Genomic DNA, 19,863 nt, shown 5'->3' with positions numbered 1-19,863 from the left:
TCTGCACCACTCCCTGTAAAAGCACATCAAACTAAGCACACATCTGACAGTTTAAGAGCTGTGCTTATACTTAAACATTTTCTGCAGATTAAACTTATCAATAATATTTTCTGCATGAAAAAATACACAATTCATTAAAAACAGAGGGAGTAATTTATCAGCTTTTAACTTCAAGACATAATCTTTAATTGCAATGTACATAATTTATTTTGTGATAGCAAAACTATCCCTTTGCTCTACTGTGTGTCTATGACCTTTTGGTCATCCCTGGGTACTAAATTGAAGAAGTTGCTCCCAGTGATTTAGAGAATGCAATATGAGGTAATTAATACACTGCAGCAGCAGTAGATATACACAGCTTTTGCAAGAATTAAGCTAGAAAACAGTTGAAATTGATGCAGTTGAACTGCATACATACATTTTTCTTTTCCCTTTGAAACCTTTGACGACAGGATGATTTCACCTTGGTGGCAGTACTAAACTTGCTGGCATATAATATTCCTTTCACTTTTAAAGCACCTGATTTCATGACTTTTCTTTGGGTGCTGTATTTTGAACTCAAGAGCTGTTTATGCCTATTAGAGTTACAGAATAGGATCATAAAGTGACTCGGGTAGGTGGGGAACCCCAGAGATATCTGTCCAATTTCCCATTCACAGCAGAGCCAGGAAGAGAAGGCTGCTGACAGTCCCATCTAGCTGAGTTTCGAGTCTCTCCAAGGACAGATATTCCACAGCCTTTCTGGGTAACCCCTTCCAGTCTTTGGAAGATACCTAGATATCTACTGTTGCAGCTGCTGACTGCCATTGCCTCTCATCCTCTGCCCATGCACCTCAGAGAAGAACCTGCCTTCATCTTCTCTACATCTCCCTGCCATTAGACAGCTAAAGACTGCAACGAGATCATCCCCTCTTCTGAGCTCTCTCTTCTCCAGGCTGGCCAAACCCAGCTCACGTGCTCCAACCCCCTGACCATTCTGGTGGCCCTCCACCCCACTCACTTCAGTATGTCACTGTCTTTCTCACATTGGAGAGGCCACGTTCAGACACAGTATGTGAGATGTGGTCTCAGAAGCACCAGAGGAGAATAATCACTTCCCCGGAGCTGCTGGCTACACGCCTGCCAACGCAGCCCAGCATGGGCTTGGCCTTCTTCCCCGCAGGAGCGCACTGCTGACTCATGTTCATCTTGTTCGCCAGCACCACCAGGTCCATATTGTATAGCACTTCAGGAACAATTACAGAGGGGGTGCCTGAGGTGGTAGTGGAAAAAAACACCTCACCATGTTAAAAATAGAGCTGCTTAAGAGACAGGGCAGTTCTACAGCATCCCTGTTGCTGTGAAACTCATTTCACACTTGGGGACTGCAGATTAAAAATGTACATTGAAAAGCCAAACTTCTGCAGGCAGAAATATATATTAAAGGGGAAAAAAAAAAAAAGAAAATGCTCTTTATGCCTCCTTGAGTCTGACAACCGGCACAACATGAACGTGCTGACTGAAAACAGTGTTTTTGGATGCTGATTCAAAATCTACATCTTGCATAACTTTGAAACATTAATATGGGCAAGGAGTGATATATTATATCACAATAATTCAGTAAAATATAATTAACGCCATTCTGCATAACAAGGTTTCCAACAGAACAGCTATTTACATGTCCTTTTAGGAAAATGTATCTCTTCAACCAATTATCATTTCACTGCCTCCATATTCTCAGCACTCCTACACACCATAGTCTTTCTGGATACGAAAGCTCCCGCAGGACTTTCCTATCACTGAGTTACATACTCCACTCCCATACAAACAATTACTCACAGATTCTATAGTTATTTTAATAAGCTATGATTTGTATAACACTGAATCCATAAGTACAGCAAATGCATATTCTACTTCAAATATTTCAGTGCTTCCTATTCATGATATTACTGGACTAGCTCCACAGAGATTAACCTTAAGAAGTGAAGCATAACAGCCATGTAAAATTTGCCTAAAATGAATTTTCATTCCCCCCAAATTGTTTAATACATATTGCCAGTGAGCCCTTCCGAGCATCAACACTGCATTCCAGAGTGACAGGCAAGAATTTGCATTCATGTGCATCTCTGAATAATTACAGCTGCTTGGGTAGGAAATCTGTACAGTGCTAAGAAACCCTGCTGTAGGGGGGATATTCACTTGAGTTACTCCTAAAAGATAAAACTGAAGTCCACAGATCTTGCTAACAAGCTCCCAGGGTTCCAAATTGCCAAGAAACATAATATTGAAAATAAAACCTCTGAAACAATGCACACAACCATATGGAAAAAGGGGACATACAGCATTTGCTTTACACTATACCATTAGAGCAAAATAAGCTATTCCTTAACTCTTGTCAACTGCCACACACTGGAGAAGCAGGGCCCATTTTGCACAGAAGAAATCCCAAACTCCAAACCAAGAATTTTTCAGTTTGCATAGCTGCTTTAAATATTGTTCCAGACCACTCTAAGTTTCTCTTTAAATTCACACGAGCTCACACCAATGTTTCTGTCCTTGCCCCTCCAACCATACAGGACCCAGATCACAGGCTCCATCTTCCATCACCTCACCCATATCTCAAACCCCTTCCCTCCCGCAGTCAACACAAGTAAGCAATGCAAGGCGGCCATATGCAAGGCCAGAAGATCAAGACCACAACCTGCATGGCATATTCCTCTCCAGGCAGAATGATTTGGCACAGTTGTAGGATTTCCTACGGAAGCTACATCCTCAAGTCTCGACTCACTGATGAATGTTTGCATTTCCTGTTTGGATAGCATAGCAAAAAACAGATTTAACACAAAAGCACCCTTCACTAAGCATGGGGCTCTATAGGAAACAAGAAATCATTTCAGAGTGGTTAAGCTGAGCCATTTAATGGGTGTGCTTTCAGTATACAGAGCCTTCTCTATTAAGTGTTTAATAACTTAGTATACCACCAGAAAACTAGACAAACTTCTGTCAAAATACCACAGGCAAGATTTTCATTTTGAATTAAATATGTGATAGCATGAAGACAACAGAGTTGTGTTAAAAATAAAAAGCCACCGCTTTTAAAACCCCAACAGCTAAATGCATGTTCAGTAAACTTTTAGAGCTGATATTGCCCTTCCCCTCCCACCTAATTACAATGAAACAATATGAAGAAGCTGCTTTATCGATGAGTCAGGCAGCAGAGATCTGAGCAAGATCCAAACAGCTACGCAGCGCTCAGCTAACACCATCCGCAGAAGAAACACGGATGTTTTCCATTTACGTTCCCTAGCACTGATACTGGAAGCGAGCTATCAGTGCTGCTAGCTGGAGGCCGGGATTCAGGCAGCGAGGAGGACGCAAGCATCCGAACGCCGTCCCAGTGCAGCACGAGCCTTGCTGCTGCCGCCACCACGCTTACGCCGCGCTACGGCCTTCGTGCCATCCCGCTCGGTGGTTTGCGTGATTGAGAACAGATGTGGCGAGACCACTCGTTTTCAATTATCAAACAAAGGCTGAAAGTTGCATCTCCAAAACGAAAAGCTGGCACACGAGTTATCTTCTTCCTTACCAAGCCTTTGCTATAATTAGCTTTGGGCATGAGGAAGGAGAAAAGACTGTCAAATTAAACTAGCCTCCTCCCGCAAGCCCCAAAGCCAAAACCTCTGAATATATTTTTAAAAAGTCACTCGTTCAAATGCCAAGGCTTGAAATGTAGACCTACTACACTTATTTTTACTTACTGCCTCCCAAAACAAATTTTACATCTCAAAAGGTTAGGCCAGGTATGTCACCTGGGAGAACATTCCTGTGGGCCAGCCTGCCTGTCATGAGGTAGCTGCATCTCCCTCAAACTAGCCATTCATGCAGCAAAGGAAAAACTCAAAGGAAAAACTCAAAGGAATGGCTTTAATCAGGCTCTCTTGGTCCACAGCCCCACCTCCAAATCACCTTTCTTTCACAATGCAGCGTATTTTTCAGTGCCTGTTTTCCAAGGAGGCTAGATTGAAGAAACTAGGCAGAAGCCAAAATGCCTATTTCTAAAAGTGACAGCATCAGGCTCAGTTCTCACAGATCCTAAACTTGCTCTTTTTTTTTTCTTAGTATGCCAGAAACACAGTGCTGTTGCTATGCAGCTCAACAAGGTAGTTTAAAAAAAACCCCACACCACGCAACAAAAACCAGAATGCAGCCTCCACCTACACGATGTTTCTAAAACCCACGGAGGCTGGGTGCAAATTAGGCGTACTCAGACCTTGTTGGCGAGAGCATTTGGGTGCAAGCTGAGAAGATGGTGCTGTCTTAAAGTTACTTTCATTTCCTTGCACAAACTGGGTCGTCAGCGGAGTGTTGTTTTCTTCCCCCCTGCCGCCTCCATAAAGCTACCTCTCACTTAGCCCCTGATTTTCACAAATACCCTCAAGTCCAAAAACATTGCGAAGATATTTCCTTCAAGGAAGATCTAAATCCAGGTCAAGAGAGGTAGCCCAGTAATGCAGGCACAGGCTATCTAGGCTTCAAACTACCAACGCAGTACTGAGCAGAGTCATCCTCATAACCCTCCGAGACATTTACGTGCACCCACATTGATTCCCAGTTCTCTTCAGTTTCACCACGTACTTTTCGAGAGGTGGACCTGCAGAAGATACTCACCAAAACAGCTCTCCCTAGCCAGAGTACTCCCTAATCGGAAAACAGGATTAAAGAAGAGCAGCAGCGGCAGGAAGCCAGCTTTATGAAAGTGAAAGAAGAGAAAATAGAGGGTACCTAAGCTCACAGGAACCGAGGAAAGATTTATGCATGGTACCTCTTATGCTGGCTAGTAGCTGCTGACTGTAAGTCACCAGGATGGTCTTCTCTTGGATAGCTAGTAACTATCTTGTTGCATGCTTGACAGGCAAGGGGGTAAATGACAAATACCACTTTTAGAAAAGATCAAGCCAAATTTACAGGGTGTGATTTATGGGGGTTTTTTGTTTGTTTGTTTTAAACAAACATTTATTATTGCCTTTCTCCTGCTTCCAGTGAAATCTAGGGCAAAATTCTCACAATCTGCAATAGGAGCAGTCAGGCCAAGAGTAACCGCCTCTGGAAATAATGTTTCAGTTACTAATATATTTAGTAGCATTTGCTTTGACTAGCATTTACAGTTTCAGAGGATGAGGAGAGTCATGCCCATCTGTGCTATGAAGCGAGAAGACAACTCACTGCTTTTGCTCTGTGTCTTCTTCCTAGGTCTCAGCAAGAAAAGTTTGGGCCTAAATCGATTAATTTTAACAACACAAATGATTATTTTTTTTTTTTTTTTTTTAGTTCAGTAGAATTACCTGCTTACCATATTCAATGGCACCTAATCTTAGAGCAAGAAATGCCTTCTGCCCGAGTAAGGCAAAGCAGTAAGTCTCTCTTTGCACCCTGAGTAAAGCTGCACACGCGTGGAAGGCACAGAGTTGCCAGAGACAGTGGCAGGGACGAATCCTGCGGGGGGAAGGATGCTCTGGGCCATGTGGGGCCAGCCTGCGTCTGGCAACTCATCCGGAGTTGGGAAGGCAAAGACTAAAACAGAATTTGCTCTAACGTAACTCTTGACTTTCAGCGTAGAAGGTAGCAGCTCCCACTGCAGTGAACTGAGACAGACAGATACACTCTGTAACACCCCACAGTTTATTTCAGCAGCGGGTGAGGAAATCACCGCTTCCGTCCAGCTTCCATTATTATGCGCTGCGGCGTTGCATATCAGTGGCTTAATGATTTCTAAAAGGAAGGCGACACTTAGGAAAACCAAATATTTAAAATAGATACCATTAGAAAGGCACATACTCATAGATAGGAAAAGGTGTTTCTGTTTTAGTTTCTTCTAGCTTAGCGATTTGAAGAAAAATAATCAGGAAGTTACACACACATCCCCCCCCTCGTGAAAGTTCTGGGTATAAAACTAAATACAGCCAGTGTACAAAGGACCAGAAAACCATTTGCACCATCAGCACACAGATAAACCAAAAGTTAGGCACGGTATCCTGCAAAGGAAGGTACAACCATTTGTCCCCTTTAGACTGGAGTGGTTTAGGCTATTCAAAACTGGAAATATTCAAACTCTTTGTACAGCTAGCTTTTAAAAACACGATGAGCTGACCAACCACACAAGATGCCCAGAGTCTGACAAAAAAGCCCTGCAGACATGCCCTGCTTAAACAAATTCTCCACACAGCTGTTGATTTGGTTTCTCATTGAATTTTTTCAGTCATCTTTGAAGATACAAGTAAAACTATAATTAAATGTAATGCTGTTCTCCGAAATGAGCCCAAATCTATTTTGGGCCCACAAAATGACACCTCAGTTCCAACCAAATTTTAAAGTCCATCTCCTGATCTCGAGCACCTGAAACATTAGCATTTCACTAAAGAAATACAGACTGATTACAGTTATTTACTCTGAAAGGTAACATCTCCCTGTGACTACATTTTATGCCAAAGTGCCTGGTTTCCATTTACCAGCTAAGCGAGGCTGGATGAGAAACTTAACACCTCGGGCCTGTATGGCCCAGTCTGCAAAATATAATATGTCCTTTGGAAGACTTGGGAAAACTATTTGTGGCTTTGCATACAGAGCACATGGTTGGGACTCACATCTTAACAGGTTCAATTCCCTGCTGTGTTCTCAGCTTGGTGGCTAACTCAGGGCAATTCCTTTCACATCAGCTTCCTAGTCTGCAAAATGGTATAAATGTCACCTCTCTTTAAATCTGCTTTGGGAACTGGATATCAAATCTTTGGTAGAGCTGGTATTCGAAACAGCAAACACAAATTTATTCTGATCAACAAACACTAATTTTTATGAAATGCAGTATGTGAAAGTAAAAATGAGAAAACATTTCTGATATTACAGGAGAGAGAAGCGAAAGGCGCATACTGAACCTCCACACATATGGTAGGCGCAGCCTAACTAAGAGCAAAGCTGCAGTGTGCGGAAGCGTATTGCGAGCAAAGTACGCACTTCTAGATCTGTACAACTGCTGATCTGATGTCATGCTTCAGGCTGTGTTTAATGACATATTTATTCCATATTTCTAGATGCAGATGGAACAAACCAGCCCGACAATCAAAGGCATAGCAACTTGATGTGTCATATGGTGAAGTTGTACAGGCTGCTCCATAAGTCTGCTTCAAAGTCAGTGTGGCACCAACAGTCCAGCGTGGCAGTAGGCATATTACTGATGGTATTAATCTGTTACATTTAGTGATCTTCTGCTTCAACTCAAACTTAACAAGGACCAAACTAGCCCAGCTATTAAATATTCTCACGGAAATTAAAAGCACACTATATTCCAGTATCAAGGAGAAGTTTCACCAGTTTTCACATTTTCTTTAAAGTTTCCTTCTGTTATGGTTGACATTTACTTCACAAAATATTTAGAGCTAAAGATTAAAGCAAACCATTCTCCCCACTGGAAAAAGGGGGAATCACCAGATTTGGGTGCCATGACTCTGTAGATAGGGTAGGTTTCCACATGGAAAAGAGAACCTAAATAAGATTCCCCAGTGGAGATTTTTACTTGTGCATTAAAGGTTTATTTCTGAAAAAAAATATAATTGGTTTATTTATTTACCGCCCCAAAATACCATGCAACGTTAGCATTAGTAGTTCTGCATTCCTTTATATTGCTCTAGCTATGGATATGAATGGATACAAAGCTCTACAAGACTAAGGAGGACTCTTCTGGATGAAAGGCTGTTCAGATGTAGAATAACTTCACATTTTCTGGAAAACTGGGCAAGTGATATAGTTATTACTGTCATCGTGTGCTTAACACAGCGGCCTCACAAAATGTCTTTTCTAGACATAGTTCAAAGTATGATATGACAGGCAGAAGGCCAAGAAAACTGACTTGTTGATGGCTGCAGAAAATTACATACAAACATATTGCAAAAGGATAATGGACATCCCCATTCAACAGAGGTTTTCCAAGAACCCTGCCGAAGGAAAGCAGTGAGATAGCAATCAGTAGCAGCTATGACATGTGTCAGAATAACTAAAGATAGATGCATGATAAGTCATTTCAAATCTATTCCATATTTCTGCTTAAGTGCATGATGGAAATGTAGCATTCCTCTAAAACAGAATTTTGTACTGCTCAGCTGAAATTCAGGTACAGGAAGCGAGAGCGCCAATCCGTCTGCAAGTAGAAATAGGTCTTTACAAAAGCAGTTCTGCTACTTTATGCTAAATGTACGCATCGGGGCTCCATTACAGAAAGCATCAAAAGATTCAGAGAGAGGGACAGACTAAACGTTGTGGTAAGCAAACCAACCACACACTTGGATCTCCGACACGTTTCACGATCACCCATCAGCGTGTGATCAACAATGAGATTCCCTTAAGATTAAGGTTATTAATGGTCAGCTATGCCAGTAGCAGCTCTGTTATTCCTCAGCAGAAGAGAAAAATATTGTGATTTTCTTCAGACAAGCGAGCCAAGTCATCCGCATTTGTCGTCATCTAATCGAGCACACAACTCGCCACTTTAGTCAGATATTTGAAAGCACATCATTTCCTGCTGTTTGAAAATCAGCTTTAAGGGGCGTGTTCTCTGCAGAGGCATTGCTTGCTGTCATCCAGGCAGTATTTAAAATAACTGTATATTAACATAAGGGGAGCTACCGGCCGAATTATCACCCTTCGAGTCGGCAGCAAGGAGCACATAAAACCAGTTGCGTTCCGGGCCGCGCCACGACCCTTATCAAGCAATGCAAACAATTTTAATGAGCTTATCTGCCGGAACATATTGTCGGAGATGTTAATGCAGAAGCGCTGCCAGCGGCGCATGCCAAGCGATTCATCAAAAATGCCTACAACTGCGACAAAGGACGTGCCCCCCCCCCCCCCCCCAAGACGAAAACCGATAAATAAATACAAGATGGGGCTGGCTCCCACCGCCGCGGCGGGCGGGGGTGGCGGATGGAGCCGCTCCCCCCCCCCCCCGCCACCAAGCACCGGGGGGGGGGGGGGGGCTGTCACCCCCGCCCCGGCGAGCGGGGTGTGGGGGTCGCTGTCACCCCCGGGCCGCTGTGCTGGGGAGGGGGGGCCGCCCCCCCGCGGGGCAGCGCCCGGTGCCCGCTGCGGTCTCCCGGGCGGGCAGGGGCTGCCCGCGCCCCGCCATCCCCGGCCGCCGCCTCCCGCACGGCGCCGCCTCCGAGATCCGCAGCGAGGTGCTGCGGCTCTTTCCAGGGGCAGCCGCCTGCCTGCGCGGGGCTCCTTCTTTCCTTCCTTTTTTTTTTTTTTTTTCCCCTCCCCTCCTTTTATCCTTTTGTTTTTGGTGCTGGGTTTGTTTTTTTTTTTTCCTTTTTTAATTTTATTATTTTTAACCGCCTTTCTCCCGCCCGGCAGCGGCGAGCCCCCGCAGACATCCCGCCTATTCACCAAACGCTTTCCAGCCGGACAATGCCAGCTCCCCCGCACGCCGCAGCCCCCCGGCCGCCCGTGCGGGCCGTGGCGGGCGTGGGGATTGGGGAGGGGGGGAGGCTGCAGCCCGCCCGCCTTATGCAACCGCCCCCCGCGCCGCAGCCCCCCCGGCCGCCGCCGCCGCCCCGCTCTCCGCCGCAGTACCTGTAGGAGCGCTCCCCCCGCACCGTGTGCTTCCTGAAGGGGATGATGGTCCCGTTATCCTGGATGATGTCGTTGTTGTTCTCGCCATTTGGGGAGAGGGCTTGGGTCGGTCCGGGCATTGGCGCTCGCCGCGGCTCCGCAGAGCCCCGCGCTGCTGGTGTGCGGAAGGTGGCGGCAGCCGACTCGCGCCCGCCCGCCCGCGCGCCCCGCCCCGCCCCGCACGTCAGCCCCGCCGCCGCCGCCCCACGTGACCGCCCCTCGCCATGGCAACCGGCCGACTCCGCGCCGCGCCCCGGGGGGGGGGGGGGGGGAGGGCCGCGCCGGGCCCGCCCCGCCCCGCGCCCCCCACACAAAGAGCCGCCCGCCCCGCCTGTGCGGGGGGCACCCCGGGCCGGCCCCGCGGGTTTTAGGCGGCCCCCCCTGGCTGCGGGCAGACAAAGCGCGAGGGGCAGCCCCACGCACCGCCCCCCCCCCCGCGGCGGCCACAGCGTTGTCCCGCCTCAGGGCGGCAGCGCCGTCCCCGCGCCTCTGCCTGCATTCGTGGGCGGCACAGAAACGCGCCCCCCCCCCCCCCCCCCCCGCGAGCGGGGAGGGGAACCACGCCGTTCCTCTGCCCACCCCCCCACCCCCCCCCGCGACAGCGGCAGCCGCGGCTGCGCCCTGGTTTCACGGGAGCCACCGGCACCCCGAAGCCCGACCCTTCACCGCCGCCCTCCTCTCCCCGACACCGAGGGAGCTGCCTGGGGCTCCGGCTTTTGGGACGAGCACGGCACGAGCCCGCGGGACGCGCTGCTCTGCGGCAGCGCGCAGATGGCAGCGGCATAATTCGAACCGGGAAACGCCGCCCGAACACCTTCCCCCTCTCTTTTTGGTGCGCCGGGGGTAGATGGCCACCTACCAGCGCACAAAGCTCGCCCTTGTCTGCCAGCTCCGCTGGCCGCAGCTGGCAAGAACGGGTTTTGTGTTTAATACGGCAGGCGCTTATTAACAAAAATTTGGATAAATCTTAAATGCTACGAGAACATGAGGATGTCAGAAATCATGGACTCCTAATCATTAAAAAAAAAAAAGCATCAGAAGGTCCAAGTTCATCGATGCTATTTTTTCTTCCCCCCTATTGCCGCATCCGCTACTCCGCCTGGATTTCCACCCACCCTCTCCTCCCACCCCCAGGCACCAGGATGTCCAGGTTACCAAGCTCTATGTCCCTGCCTACAGCTTCACTGAGGAGCACAGTAAAACACCTGGCAAGCTGCACGGCACATTTCCAGCTTTCTCCTGCTCTCAGGCTTACACGGAGACACCATCCGATGGCACGTCCTTCAAAATCTCGCTTGGGTCAGAAACAAGAAGGGAAAAAAACCTGCCAAGGCAGTAGCACCGAACTGCTGGCGCTGCTAGCTCTGTTAGCACCCCCACTCACACCACCCCTCATCTCTTCCTCCCGTTCATTTAAAAGGGTTTCGTATCCCCTCCCCCCCCCCCCAAGTCTATTTTCCTCTGCCTATCTGTACGATTTCTGCATATCTCCCCTTGCCTAAAAAGCAACGTCCTTCCAAGTTGGACGTTAACCACAGAGCAATGCTGGCCATCCTCAGAAGCAGATCTGAACTTCACTGCGGTAAAGCCTACCCTCATGTCCCAACAGTGGATCAAAACTGACACATTTACCACATTAGAAAAAACAAGCTATCCAACTGTTTACAAATTGTTTTCTCTAAACAGAAACCAGCAAGTGTGACTATGGGCACAGTCTCTAAACAGCTCTGTATGACCTCAAGGTTGTTAGATGCAACAGAGCAAAAAAATATTTGGGCAGATCTACAAACATCTTAAAAAAAAAAAGCTTCCCACAAATCCAACTCTCTTAAAATGAGTTTTAAGGTGGGAGGTCAAATGGAAGCAATATGAGTATTTCTAATATGTTTTCAGAGGCACATGCTGATATTTTAATGAAACTCAAAAGTTCTGAAGCATGAGTTTGAGCAGGTTTAGACCTCAGAGTTTTTTTCTGCACAAAGTGATTTTATGAAATTTTAGCTATTCTTTATCTAACCTTTCAGACTGAAATGACGCTTTGCTGAAAGCTTAGTTCAGGTGATTATGCTCATGATATAGACTCTGGATTCACAGAGAGCTTGTAAGGTGAATACAGTCAATAACTAAACACCAACTGCCAGCACTTGGACCACTGAGAAACTACTTGGATTTAAATCAGTTGTATACATTCACACACACAGGGAGCAATCTCTAAAAAAACTCAAATTTGTCTGCCAATTTGCCACAGTCCTCTGAACACCAAGACAGGAGATTTTACCTATTTTCTGCCAGGTTTTCAAATATACTCAAATTTTGCTTTCAGGAACCAACCTATGGACATTTGCAGTTGACATACTTTATTGAAAAAATGTTCCACTCATCTGGCAACGGTAAACCCACTGGAAACAGTTGCCTTTGAGTCTTTCAAAACAAGCAGCAAAATACATTCTGCTAAAAAGGCCAGTAAGTGTCTTAGTTACACTCAAGAGCATGGAGAAGCCAGAAATGCTACATGGTGACAGAATATAAAAATAATCTATAGCAGGTCTTTAGCTGCCAAGACATAACCCTACCTGCTCTGCTAGGCAGCGAGCAGTAAAACACTCTGCTACCCTAACTTGTAGAAATATTTTTATTTCTTCACCAGTGGCAAAGAACAGAAGCTTCTTTATTGAAGTCTCCAAAACTGTTTAAAACATTTACTGGCAAAACTACAGGAGAGAAGTGCAGGTGAGGACAGCACAGCAGCCTCACTTCAGACCCCTTCTTGCCTCGGCATTAGGATTCAAGGTCAGAAAACACACGCTCCCTCAACGCAGTACCTTACCTTTTTATGGAGGCTGAGCCAGGCCTCGGCAAAAGAAGCTTGGTGTTGTTTTTCAGAAAGCACATGCTTCTTTGGTTGATCTAGCACAGCCTGGGGGGGCACAGGGTGCAATACGGATTCCATACGCGTGGCACTGCCTCCACTTACATCTCTGTTTCTGAGCACTGTGTGGCCCACAAACATGACTCTTATCTTTATGTGCAGGAAGCCACAAGTGCCTTCTTCCCACTTTCGTTGTTCTGAGCAAAGAGGTCTCAGATGCGGATCCAGCGACACAGAACAAGAAAGAGGAACCTGTTGCTGTTATTAGGTGCCTGTGCATCTATGCTGCCTTTATAGATTTTACCTGCAGTAGGCATACAAATAGAAGAGCAGCTTGAAGAATGAAAGGTCAGCATGGTGTTGATATAAAACCCCACCTATGGTATGTTGAAAGCACCGAAATCCAGTACTCGCAAGCGATACGCAGACTAAGCAAAGCAAAGAGCCAGGAAAGCAATTAATGCCGAAGGGCGGAGTTACAAAACCTGATGGAACAGATCTTCAAGCACTGAGAACCACAAAAGCAATGGCTGGAAGGGACCTATGGAGGTCATCCAGTCCAATCTCCCACTCAGAGCAGGATCATTACCAACACGAGATCAGGTCATGTCTGATGACACGATCGTAGTCTAGACAAATCTTGAAAATCTCCAAGGATGGAGATATCATGTCCTCTCAGGACAACCCACTCCTGTGCCATGTTAGCCTGCCATTCCCCACCCAACTCTGGCTACAAGGTGATCCCACACTTCCCCTGGAGAATACAGCAAGTCCCAGTTGAAAAAGCCACCACCTTACCCCAGCATGTGCATTCCAGTACTTTGATTTCTGCTGTGGTGAACCAGGTAGAGCGAACACCAGTGACCACTGCAACAGGCCTAAAAGTCATTCTACAAAATCTGGTTGCTCCTTCCTCCTCAGAGCTTTCATTTTCAGTTCCTCTCTCCTTACTTGCTCAAGGCCTCACTTACTGCACTAGGCCATGCAGTGTAATTTATAACGCCCGAGAGTGAAATCCCCTAAAAGCCCAAAATGCAGTGTTAGAAAGATGTCAGGCATGCTCAAGCCAGAATTTTATACTAGGCAGCTAATGTGGAAATAAATTATGAGTATTTTCACGCTGATAAGAAGTGACCAGTGCACAGCCTCCGAAAACAGAGGTGATGGCCACACCACAGACTTCTGATGATACATGTGTTAGAAGATTAAAAAACCAGAGTTTTAGGGAGATTTGTATGTGACATAGCCAAAGTATAAATACAATTAACCATTGCAGAAATTCCCCACTGCTTGCATAACTTCGGGGGAGGGGATAGGGAGCGAGATCAAGAAAAACGCATTTAACCCTAGAGTGGCCAACGAGTAACCCTCATCTCCGACATCTCTGTTCAAGTTCATAAAGGAATCACTGTGATATTCCTTGCACTGCTCTCAGAATACACCTCAGCTACAACTTCAATCCATAGCAAACACCATGCAAGCATAATTATTTTGGCCCGTGTACTTCACTTTTCAGAGAAGTTTCATGAACACTCCTGTCACAAGTGCAGTTTTTCCACTGGCAAAGAGAATGAGAAAAACAGATTTCAGGCAAACAAACAGTTAGAAGGTAGCAACAGCTTTTGTAAAGCAGCAGTCCTGATCAATGTAGTCTGCTTTTGTAATTTAACTATTCTCATAGCCTTCCTTTATTGGGATGAAGATCAACAGAATTCAGCAGAGCAACAGATTTACACACTGTAGAGCAAAATCAAAGTTATTTCTAGCACTCAAGTGTGTGTTTATCAGAAACCCGTGCAGAAACAGGCTCTCCCTGAAGGAGTTGGCCAGCAGTGTTTATATTTGAAAATAAGTGAATAAAGCAAATCAGGAAGAAAGTTCCGGAAGAGCTAAAAAAAGTTACTTTGTTAAGTCTTGGGCACATCTTGCTTGTTCAAGGAACCCCCAATTCATTAAGGTACATAGACATACTCTATTCCCACCATGAGTTGATTCAGTAAGATGGATATAACCATGATCATACTTAATTAGGCTGCGTCAGAATCAGCCTAATTTCTGATTGTATACACCATGAATAAAAGTTCCATTTAGCAAATTAAGAACAGAAGACTTCAGAAATCCAGATTTGCATGTTATCTACGGGAAGTACAAATGAGGTATCTGTAACCGCACGTCTATTAAAGAGGCTTGTGCCAGCCTAAATTAGTGCATGGTTCTAACCTGTAATGATAACGTATTACACAGAAAGGTCCATAAAGGAATTACCGAGAGCAACGTTACTAACACAGTGAACGTATATCAGATATGATGTGGTATATGATAAGTTTCAAGCGACCTGGGTTATGCAGAAGAACTCACATTTCCTGTTTCACTAACATACTGTCAACCGCACTGATCAGCCCAAAGGAAAGATCCCACTGTGGCGTAACATCACTTCAAGTGAAAATTCAAAACTATAGCTCAATAGACTTTCTTCGTTTACACAGCACTGAATAAATTCTCCCACCTCCATCCCGTCACTTCATTCTATGCCTTAAATTTCAGGGCGCCTTGCATTTAAACTCACCATACCAAACAGCAAATGATAATTTTGTCAGGACAAAGAAACACTGCATGAGTTTTAATAAACAGCTACTTATCACTCCAGACATCCTGTAGATAAAGAATGAGCTTCCCACCCTTGGGGATTATAGTGTTGCCACTTTAAGCAAAGTCTTGATTATTTGCCTTCCCTGGAGAGAGACAGATAAAGAGAAAGAAAGAGAGGGCTGTCCCAATTACACAATGTGCATGGACCACATCCCTTATGAGGTAATTCAACTCTATTTTTAAATATATGGACATATTTATATTTCAGAGGTCACATTTAGTATTTTAAGAAGTGTTCTGTGCCTGTGCGGAAGAGCAAAATAAAACTTGGGGTCTTTGTTAGCTAAGCATTCTTGAAAATTTAGCCTAGTAAGCTGCAAATCCAATCTGACCATTAGCATATGAATTCCTCACTAAAGAGAGAGGTCCTGAAGAGCCACAGCCTGTGAGTATTTTTCTTTAAAAAGGCAGCAGCTACCTTGTACAGTTACTGTATAAATCAAATAGAAATCAGAGGATTATTTCAAGATCCAAATACTGTCTACAAAGCCTGGATTTTTTTTGTTCACAGAAACAGGATTTCAGAAACCCCTGAACAGAAGAGGTATTTTAAGACTAGTTATATACTTTTAATATTAACGGTTAGATTAAAATTAATAAATAGGTTTAGTGGACATTTATTAGATCCAACCCTTTCAGGGTTTAGCTAAATCCAGCTTTTTTTTAAAGAAAAAAATTTCTTATTTAGAAAGAAGCACTCTCCAGTATACATCAAAGGATTCTGTACTTAAAATATAAGAAGTTCACACCCAATACCCAAAACATTTTTATCCAACACTTCCTACATAACAAAAAGCTCCAGTGAGAGCAGAAAACACTCAGCGAAGGATAGTTCCAAAGAGAATAAATTTTTACTTCCATTAACTCCAGACCAAGCCAAAATTCTGAATTCTTTAGTGTCTGTTACATCTGCATTCAGTGATATCCACCAGGCTATAGCAGAGTTTCAGGCACACCTTGGGCAGCTGCTTTCATCTGAAAACTTATAAATGAAGGCTGTGATCAATAAATGCTTGAAGTAACAACTCCTCTCTGTCTGCCTTTAATACTGACTGGAAGGAATTGAGGCAGGAGGCTGACTCATGGCTCATTCACATGCATTTACATGGAATTATTTGGCTGGAGCTGTTCTAGATTTGCCATCACCACTTCCATTTACAGTGAGGTGTTAACTACTTTTCTAGGTTTGTTTTGTCAGAGCTCAGATATAAAGACTATGAAGGGCCAATCCAAAAACTTTCAACATGGTTTTGAGTGGCAAGGTTTTGGTAGCGGGGGGGCTACAGGGGTGGCTTCTGTGAGAAGCTGCTAGAAGCTTTCCCTATGTCTGATAGAGCCAATGCCAGCTGACTCAAAGACGAACCCACTGCTGGCCAAGGCCGAGGCCATCAGCAACAGTGGTAGCACCTCTGTGATAACATATTTAAGAAGGGGGGGGGGCCCAAAACAAAACACCAGGATGCAAACTGCAGCTGGAGTGAGGAGTGAGAATATGTGAGAGGAACAACCCTGCAGACACCAAGGTCAGTCAAGAAGAAGGGGGAGGAGGTGCTCCAGGCACCGGAGCAGAGATTCCCCTGCAGCCTGTGATGAAGACCATGGTGAGGCAGGCTGTGCCCCTGCAGCCCATGGAGCTCCACAGGGGAGCAGATATCCACCTGCGGCCTGTGGAAGACCCCATGCCGGAGCAGACAGATGTGCCCATGAGAAGCCTATGCTGGAGCAGGCTCCTGGCAGGACCTGCGGACCCATGGAGAGAGAGGAGCCCATGCTGGAGCAGGTTTGCTGGCAGGACTTGTGACCCCTTGGGGGACCCACGCTGGAGCAGTCTGCTCCTGAAGGACTGTACCCCATGGAAGGGACCCACGCTGGAGCAGTTCGTGAAGAACTGTAGCCCGTGGGAAAGACCCACATTGGAGAAGTTTGTGGAGGACTGTCTCCTCCCATGGGTGGGACCCCACACTGGAGCAGGGGAAGGACTGCGAAGAGTCCTCCCCTGAAGAAGGAGCAGCAAAGACAACCCGTGAACTGACCACAACCCCCATTCCCCACCCCCCTGTGCTGCTTGTGGGGAGGAGGTAGAGAAAATCAGGAGTGAAGTTGAGCCCTGGAAGAAGGGAGGGGTGGGGGTAAGGTGTTTTGAGATTTGGTTTTATTTCTCATTACCCTACACATATTCTCACTCCTCTCTCCTACTCAGTTTTGACTGGCAATAAATTAAACTGATTTTCCCCAAGTTGAGCCTGTTTTGCCCATGACAGTAATTGGTGAGTGATCTCCCTGTCCTTATCTTGACCCATAAGCTTTTTAGTCATATTTTCTCTCCCCTGTCCAGTTGAGAAGGGGAGTGATAGAGCAGCTTTGCTGGGCACTTGGCATCCAGCCAGGGTCAACCCACCACATCAGGTAGTCTGGATTCCTAGACTTTTTCAGAGAAGGACAAAACCTTAATTAAATGAAAGTGAGATTCATGTTCTAGAATAGAGGGATTTGGGATTTTAGTTTCCATCCAGTACAGCTCACAACTGCTACCATTGGAAGAAGTCAGAGCTTCAGACATCCATATCCTAAACAAGACCAACGAAACGAGTTATAAAAGGTAAGAAAGTGGAAAGGTTTGGAAACGTGAGAAAGTAGAATCTAGCATTTCTTTATATATTTTCAGGTGTTCAGGAATCTTTGGCTTTCTTGGGGCTAAAGAGAGGTATATATTCAACATTACTTGTTACATTACTCTGCTGAAAACTTGACTTGGCACTGATATTACATACTAGGAATTCAAGAATAGTTAAAAATGGCTCTTGGGATCAATGATTCTCCGTTAGTATTGTACAACAAGAGATGTGAAGCTCATAGCCATTTGATTTGCACATGTTATCCAAGTAATTTAATTCCCCATATGACTATCCAATACCTGCATCTAACATAAGAAGTTTAAATGCTTTGGAATGATTATTGGCTAAGATCTGTTCAGCATTCAGCATTGCACCTCATCCAATATCACGATTATAGATACTGAACGCGTGAAGCTTGCACAGGGTTTATAACCCATCGTAAAGAACATTACATTTGTCAACATTTACCAAACTGTCCAAGCCACTCACCACTGCTAAAGAGGAAGGCAGAAGGCTGACACAAGAAAGTAATGGTTCCAGAAGATGGTCAATTGAGTTTTTGGGTACCTATTACTGAATCAAAAACGCTTCAACCAGCTGACAGAAAGGGCTGGATCATTACAAACCAAGATCTGAAGGGGTTAGTTTGTCCCAGGAAACTGTTAATTAAATGTTCATCCTCCCACACCCAGCAAAAAGCCAACATAAACATTATTACATACTCTAACTAATGTGAAAGAAATACAGAGCGTATTCATGCCTGACTGGGATCAAAATCGCACTGCCAAGTCATTCAGTAGTGTGTGAGCGTTTCCGCGATTGCAAACCCTGGCCCAAGAATTCGGTGCCTGGCTGCAAAATACTCTACAAATAGTTTCCTCATGTCCTTACAGTGTACTACAAATCATTCTCTTACAAAGCGAATGTGTTTCACATGCCCATCAAATTAGCAAATGCCAAGAAGTTACACAGAAATTGGTATGCTTTTTAGTTTGTATGCTGCCTGCCCCTTCTCTTGGTAACTGCTTTTTATCCAAGACATTCATAGTATTTTACAAAAACTAATTTCTACCAGCTTTCTGCATTTTACCAGTACAGAAACAGGCCCTGCTGTTATGACCAGCTTCCTCAAAACACTTACTGTCACAAGCCTCTGCAAGCTTCCTCTGCTTCACCCTCAGCCCCACTGTGGTGGGTCCCCATCCTTTCCTCCATGGTTCGCTTCCTGATCCATGCAGTACTTCCAGCTCTGCAGCTACACAAATCCTATCCCTTTTCTCCTAGGTGAGCTCCTCCCTTTTATCTTGGGATTTCTTCCACACCTGGGCTTTCCCCATTGTTCTTTCTCCCATTCTTTCTGCCCTTCCTCTGTCAGGCATAACCCTTTGTAGCCTTGGGCAATTTCCACTTTCCCTCATCAGCCACCTGCAGAGAACATGGGTCAGATTGGTTTCCTTCCCTCAGACAAAGTCTCTGGCATACCTACTGTCCAGCTAACATACTGTCATGAGCTAATTACGCCTCATTTCATCCAGGCGGAGAGGAATGTGCTATGGCACTTGCCTGCTAAGGTGCATGCACATCCACACGCAGCCGTCCCAAGAAGGGACACCTGTATTTAAGGGCTGCATTAACACCCAGGATTCGCACGCCTCATGTGACACGTTGCTACCATTGTCATACTAAAGAGCTGAAATCCCTGAGGCACCTCTGAAAAACTAGGTTGCAAGGATTTGCTTGTGATCAGTAGCTCACGGAGAAATCAAGGAGCGCTTCCTCTTTGGGCTAGAACAAATAGATGTATTGCACACAATTTTTTAACAGAAATTTGTCTTACCATTCAAATAGACTTGCTCTTAGTTATTTCACACTCATTACAGGCCAAATGCAAGCATCTGAGGCACTCTGTTCTGTACTTTCCAATAATTCCTTGCACACATGCTTTTTAACTTGCATTTAGATCTGTAACAGGCTTGTAAGTAATAGTTACTATTTGCAAATGTTAGAGCATTTGGGAGCAAGAAACTGTTCTTTAAGTACAATTTCATTGCTATTTTACACAATACCATTACTAATCGTAAAGTTGTAGTTTCC

The 19,863-nt window shown here is 45.3% G+C and overlaps 1 protein-coding gene across 4 annotated transcripts in view; it reads right to left on the bottom strand.

The window, feature by feature from the left end:
- The window catches only part of MAPRE2 (microtubule associated protein RP/EB family member 2), a 91,797-nt gene that overhangs the window by 48,636 nt on the left and 23,298 nt on the right, over positions 1-19,863 (bottom strand). Inside the window, exon 1 of one of the 4 annotated variants that reach the window (XM_075704974.1) lies at positions 9,598-9,747. The exons of 2 other annotated variants lie outside the window; for them this stretch is intronic. In XM_075704974.1, the coding sequence (XP_075561089.1) occupies positions 9,598-9,716 (119 nt within the window). In that variant the 5' untranslated portion in view covers positions 9,717-9,747. Of the gene's footprint in view, positions 1-9,597; positions 9,748-19,863 lie in introns of those variants that run through there. One more of the 4 variants, XM_075704975.1, reaches the window with a different exon arrangement.

The sequence above is a fragment of the Pelecanus crispus genome, chromosome 2, assembly GCF_030463565.1.
Source record: "Pelecanus crispus isolate bPelCri1 chromosome 2, bPelCri1.pri, whole genome shotgun sequence".
Taxonomy (NCBI): domain Eukaryota; kingdom Metazoa; phylum Chordata; class Aves; order Pelecaniformes; family Pelecanidae; genus Pelecanus; species Pelecanus crispus.
The sequence above is the reverse complement of the archived record's forward strand: the minus strand, read 5'-3'. Positions and strand labels throughout refer to the sequence as shown.